At 39.8% G+C, this 6518-nt stretch overlaps 2 protein-coding genes across 2 annotated transcripts in view; one reads left to right on the plus strand and one right to left on the minus strand.

Moving 5' to 3' along the window:
• The window catches only part of gipc2 (GIPC PDZ domain containing family, member 2), a 13653-nt gene extending 10930 nt beyond the window's left edge, over nt 1-2723 (plus strand). Inside the window, exons 3-6 of the mRNA XM_020591304.1 lie at nt 161-341; nt 679-791; nt 996-1077; nt 1528-2723. Coding sequence (XP_020446960.1) covers nt 161-341; nt 679-791; nt 996-1077; nt 1528-1679 — 528 coding nt within the window. The 3' untranslated portion in view covers nt 1680-2723. The remainder of the gene's footprint in view (nt 1-160; nt 342-678; nt 792-995; nt 1078-1527) is intronic.
• Nucleotides 2724-2773: 50 nt separating this feature from the next.
• txndc12 (thioredoxin domain containing 12 (endoplasmic reticulum)) overlaps nt 2774-6518 on the minus strand; it is a 4761-nt gene continuing 1016 nt past the window's right edge. Inside the window, exons 2-7 of the mRNA XM_020591316.1 lie at nt 6329-6389; nt 5986-6038; nt 5416-5489; nt 4947-5016; nt 4467-4550; nt 2774-3708 (exon numbers count right to left, since the gene is read on the minus strand). Coding sequence (XP_020446972.1) covers nt 3629-3708; nt 4467-4550; nt 4947-5016; nt 5416-5489; nt 5986-6038; nt 6329-6389 — 422 coding nt within the window. The 3' untranslated portion in view covers nt 2774-3628. The remainder of the gene's footprint in view (nt 3709-4466; nt 4551-4946; nt 5017-5415; nt 5490-5985; nt 6039-6328; nt 6390-6518) is intronic.

Here is a 6518-nt window from a genome sequence, read left to right on the forward strand (position 1 = left end):
TTCCTGCTCTTGCTCTCTCTTGTTTTGATCTGGATTTTTGTCGTGTGTTACTTGGAAAACTCTTCAAACAAACCTTTTTTTTTTCATGTGGCATTTAAACCTTAAACCTACTGAAGTGTTTTTTCATTTTCTGAAATGCCTCCTCTTTTTTTCCTGGCAGCGTATCAAAGAGGGCAGCGTTGTGGACGGGGTCAAGGTGATTTGCGTGGGCGACCACATAGAATGCATTAACGGACATAATATTGTCGGGACACGGCATTATGAGGTCGCTCGCATGCTTAAAGAACTTCCCAGAGACAGATCCTTCACCCTCAAACTGGTGGAACCAATGAAGGCCTTTGGTGAGTGAGAAACAAGATGTAATTGATATAAACACTGATTCCAAGACACCAGCATCATGAGGGCACATGGGACAGTTTTTATTGTTTTATAATGGAAGCAATTAGTTGATCAACCCAGTAATGAGATTGCTGAAAAAAAAATCTGTGCAATCAAAACCGTACTACGTTGCTAATGTGACCAAAGCAAACACATTAGCTTCACATGCTAACAGAGCCTCTCAGTTGTGAAACAGGAGCGACTGTGATGTCTGTTTTCTCATTGATGAGAAAGTTCAGCAACTTAACAATCAGCAAAAAGTGTCACGTTCTGTAATACTGTTTCATTTCTAATTGACAGAAATGCTTGAGCCCAGGTCAAGAGGTACCAAACCTGCTAGTGACAACAAGATCGGCACAGGGAGGAGTACTTTGAGACTTCGCTCCAAGGGCCCGGCTACCGTAGAGGACGAGGTGAGTTACCTTGTTAACAGTGGATTGATCGGGGCTATAATTTCCCCTGGGTTTGTCTTTTAAGTCTGCTAATGTAGATATACTCAGATATGGATAAAAACAGAATTTTGATGAACACTACAGCACTGAGCACTTAGATGCCAGAAAAAAGACAATAACAGTGAGAGACTGAAGGAGTGAAACTGAGTAATCTGTGTTTTCTAGCCAACAGAATTTGAGGAGAAGGCTGTGAAGAAGGTGGACGACCTCCTGGAGAGCTACATGGGCATCAGGGACACTGAACTTGGTCAGCAAGCAATACTGATATACACTATTCACTCTTACTGTGTAATTGAGATTTCTTCATTCATTAGCTGATATCTTACATACTAATTACTACTGTTAGTTGTTGTTGTTACTAGTTTAGAGTCTGTGCAAAGGACACGTGTTATAGGACCAATGTTTTGGGGGACTCTTAAATCTATCCTTATCGTAGGCGCGATGTTTAAAAAGCCTGAGCAATGGTTTCAGTGCCTGAATGGGATAAAATGGGGAATATCTCGACTGTGATATGTAAATAGTTTTTGAGTAGGAGGGGATCAAGAACTGTTCCCAGGTTTTTTACTGTATAGGTATGCAGCTATCAAGATCCATGGAAAATTCCATGAAACTTTTCTATATCTGGCTGGACCAACAAGCACCATTTCAATTCATGTTGTATCATGAATCTTCAGCGCCTCTGTTCTTTCCTCTCCAGCTGCTACGATGGTTGAGGTCGGCCGCGACAAGAAGAACCCGGATGAATTTGCCACGGCGCTAGACGAGACCCTCGGAGATTTCGCTTTTCCAGATGAGTTTGTCTTTGACGTCTGGGGGGCCATCGGAGATGCCAAGCAAGGAAGATTTTAAGTTTGCTCCAAAACATACACACAAACTCCTTCCTTACTCAACTCAACTCTTAATATCATCAGAAGTCAGTTGGACAACCTGCACACAAATGGGGGTGAATGAAGTGTTCTTACTTCTTTTAGTGTTGACTTCAGTCACATGGGTCTGCATAAGGAATCTATTAGCGTTTTAGGGTAATCCTGTGAGGAGAGCCATGAAATGTAGAACACAGTTTGCAATGTTGGATCTCCTGTGTGCTGAAGAGTTGGTGATTGATTCCAGATGTTGTGCACACCTTGTGCACCCCACCTCAGAGGCAGCTCTAGCTGCATTTTGAAAGCTCATGATACTGTTCTCTGTTTTTCAGTTAGAACAGCAAATCTATTTGACCGTGGTCTGTTAACACTGGTTATAAATGGTACATGCACGCCATATATTTTACTATTTGAATCACACTTCATAGCTGTGTAATTTTGAATATCCAGCTGCATCACACGGCTTTTTATGTTTTTATATGTGAAAATACTGCCGACTTTACAGCAGCGGAATTGTGTAATTAGTGTAATTATAGTGATTGTAGTAATATTTCTTTCTCCCATCTTTTAAGACCTTTTAAATGATCTCAGTGATAAAAAGTAAGAACTGTGACCACGTTCGCACGTCTGTTAGCTGCAGTTTTCTTTTCTCTGTGCCCTTAAACATCTCAGCTTCAGTCTCGTCTCTGTCGATGCAAAGAAGAGGGTTTTATCATCAGTCGACACATATATTCCTTGTTTCGTGTTGTTGTACGTTAGCACTGTTAACGTCATGAAATGAGGTATATTTAGATTTTATGATTTTGTTCTTGTAATTTATTTTATGTAAAATCAAATGCTATAAGACATATTTACAGTGAGATATGGCTCAATGTGAAAGGCACTATTTAAATCACTCTCAACCTGAATTGAAATAGTGACTTAATTAGTGTCGTCCATTGAAGTCAACTGTCCACAGCAGCTGCATATAGTTTGACAAACCATAAGGGAGCACTTTTGTAGGACAGACAATAAACGCTGATATACTGTTATATTACTGCTGTGTTGTGAATGTGTCTGGACAACAATAAGCACAAAGTATTCAATACAACAAACTTTATTTGCACACTGGGCTGTGTACATGTATAAAATACATCAGGACTTAACCAAGGTTTCCATCCCTCACTGAAAGACTTCAACAAGGCTGGCTTAAAAACAAACAAAAAAACAGTAGTGTCACTTTACAAGCAGCAAAACAAACCTCAGAACAGAAACTATTATGTTAATATAGGTAAATAAGTACAGTAGAGAATGGCCTGACTAGTTACGGGAAAATTGAATAAACTAATATTTTAAAGACTGGATAATAGAAATCAGAAGTAGCGAGTCTCTCCACTAGTGCATGGTGAATACTGTCGGAGACTATGTACTGTAGAGGATCTCTGGAAGCACGTTACTGTATGTGTTAAAGTATTTGACTAATTATGAAGTAATGTATCGCTGCTATTGGGTGAAAACACCACCAGTGGTTCAACTGAAGAGATTTAATATTTTTCTACTAGTGAAGCTTCTTGAAGCTAAGACTAAAATTTCATGGTCATCTGATGACAAGGCATTTTACTTTGGTGGTAACAACTTGGCATATTGCAGATGTGCAGTTAACTTGGCTTGCTTGAGTTGTTTATATCCTCTACAGACAATAGGTACAGTACATGGCAGACAGTAGATTACAAATAATGGATGTTTTAAAACAAAGACTGTGACAGGAAACTCAATAGTTATGTTGGAAAAAATACTCAAGCACCGCTGCCTTTTGATGGTCAGCTTGGTTTGGTCAGTGAGACGGCCCCCGCTGACTATGTCGTAGAGTATAAATAGTAATGAGTATCAGAGGGCGCTGTGAAGCTCCGGTAGAGGAAGTGTAGCCCTTACAGCCTGCTGCCCGGCTCTGCCGCCTCACAGCTCATCTCCAGTGTGACCCCGCTTGAAGGCATCACCCGTCAGCTTCTCCTGTGCCTCCTTCATACCAGACACAACTGGGTGGGATGGAAGGAATGTGATTATCAACTACCTTTTAAGGGAATGTACAGACTCAAGAAGTAGTAGTAGTAGTAGTAGTAGTAGTAAAGACATGTTCAGACAGTTACACATTTTGTGTTGTTCAGGCACTATGCTCCACCATGTTCAATTTGAAATAAAATACATTAAACTGCAGATTCTCAGCTTTCATTTGAGTATGTTTAGGTCTATAGAAAGAACTGTGCATGTCACTGGCAGCTGCCATTTAGATTGAGGTGGAGTTATGTGCCAGTATGAGTGAAAATGTTACTGTGCAGGTGAATAAAATAATTAGACTGAAAAACAAATATCTGTCAGAGATATCAAAGATCGTTGATTTGACAAATCAACAAATGGGTTCATTCTAAAAAGCACGTGAACGGGAAACTTAAAAAAATGGCAAAGGACCTGGTAGACTGAGGAGCACAAGTGTTGTAGATGAGCACGATGCAAACGTCTGGTAAGCCTCCTCAGAAACAATCACAAAGAAACCAGCAGAGTTCTGAATAAAGCTCTATGGTCTGAAACGGTGACCCAAAGCACCATGTCATCTGTCAAACATGGTACTGGTCCTGTTAGAACCTGGGCATGTATGGCTGTCACTAGACTTCAGGCAAAATTTTAAATGTGATGACCATTTGATGCTATGTTTGCTTTTGAACCCTTAAACTTTAGACACTATGGTTGGTAATATAAAAATTCAATGTCTGTCAATTTTATATAATTGCATTGTTACCTTGTTCTGCACTGCTGTAGAAGTACTTGTAGTTTGGATTCCCATTCTTGTTGGTGATTTCAGGATGGACTTTGCCACTGGGATCTGTGAAGGGAACAAGAACAGTCAAGTTAAAGTTCAAATTAAAATTATTTACTACTCTGGTGTTGTATTTAAAACCAAATTTGTTCTTGCACCTGTAAGGATTTAGGATGTTTCATCATTTTATCTCTGGTTGTCCACAATGCACTGCAGCTAATTTTACCATCCTTGATTAGTAGTTTGCTTTTTTTGTGCTCAGTGAAATTCTAAAAGTTCAGCATCTTGGCCTTTTCACTATTTGGTCACCGGGACAGGAACGTGCCAGTGGAGCCACTAAAACCCAGCCTGCTGAAAATCTACCAGGCACTTTGTGTTTTTCAGGAGTAACTGTACAATCAGTCTCCACAGAGGAATTTCTGTTAAGTGTTTACATAAAGAGCAACTCAACCTACTCCGTACCAACAAAAAGAATCCGAGGTATGTAGCCGCCGTCGGGACTGAAAGCTTCATCCTTTGGCTCCTCCTCATCCTGTTCAAATCGGAGATAATTGATCATTTACAGGCCTGGAAACCAACCTCAGCCACACGATACATGTTAATGTTGGCTACTAGTACAGTCAGAGTCCCTGCTTTGTCTTTAATACCACACAAACCAGTAGTGACAAAGTTATTAAGCATAATTAGTTTTACATTTAGCTCACATTTTGACAGTATTTCGATGATTCCTAGTAATTTAAGTAATTAACAAGACTTTGGCCCAGATAAGTGGCATAAAATAATTTAGTTAATTTAGGTTTTGGATAAAATTTACACATGCTAAAATTTAAGAATGGCAAGAATAGCTGCCATAAAAAAGTAACTGACTGAGTGAAATGAACAGTTTTCTGAAAAAAAAAGCCACTGTCAGCGTTTTTTTTTTTTTTTTTACCTCCAGGTTGACCATGACAAAGTTGTGTGCAAGTTCAGAGATTTCCTTAGACTCAGCAAATTTGGGCTTCAGTGCTGGTGTAAAAAGAAGACCACAATTAATAATTATCTTACATCTCATCAAATCTTGGACAAATACTAATGAATGATCTCACAGGACAGCTCTTGTCTCTGAAACGAAGATTCTGCAAGACGTCATATCCTCAGTTTCAGGACAAAGACAGAATGCTTAAAAAGGAAAACTCATTGTCTCCACCATCATGACACTAATCTAGACTGCCCCCCCCCCATAAGTCACAACAGCAATCCTACTAGGTCGCACAGAGTAAAGCCTGATGAGAAAGAATAGAACATTGCTGGCTCCATCTGTTACAATAATGGCTTTTTCTCATTCCGACATAGGTGTTTCACTGTGCAGTTGTTGCATAATGGTTTATTTAGACTTGACAGACATCTTGATTTGTGTTTGTCAGTGTTGTTAGTTCTGAAGTAACCAACCGTAGGAGGCCTTGTCAACTGAAAATCCTCACCTGAGATTTTTATAGTTAAGTACGAGAGAATGTTGTTTTACCTTTGCAGGCTCCACACCAGCTCTTGTGGATGATGATCATCATCGGCAGCCCGCTGCCAATGCAAACATATGAAAATGTTTGTCATACATGAACACTGGAAATTAGTATCTGAGACCTTATTTTGTCAGGCCTGCAATTGTAATAAGTAAAAACATGCCCTCAGCAATGTGGTATTTGTGAAAAAACTTTTAAGTAAATCTTCTAACATCAACTTGTCGGTCTGGTCGAAGTGTTAGTGGAAACAGAGACAGAGGAGGCCTCAGGGCAGTGGTTACACAAAATGCTGTTCAGCAGTTACAACAGGAAGTGTTTGTGGTATTTCAGCTCTCCGTGTAAACTCACCTGGCCTCAGCTTCTTTCTTCCCATCATCCAGTGTCCTCCAATGGATGTTGTCGCCAAAGCCTGTGGGGAATTAATTAATGAGCACACCAGCCCTGTATAAATGGTTTCTACAAGAGGACGGTTCTTCTTTAAATACAGCACCAATACAAGAAACTGTTGGGAAACTATAGTAAATATGTACAGATGAAG

The sequence above is a fragment of the Monopterus albus genome, unplaced genomic scaffold (assembly GCF_001952655.1).
Source record: "Monopterus albus unplaced genomic scaffold, M_albus_1.0 scaffold14.1, whole genome shotgun sequence".
NCBI lineage: Eukaryota > Metazoa > Chordata > Actinopteri > Synbranchiformes > Synbranchidae > Monopterus > Monopterus albus.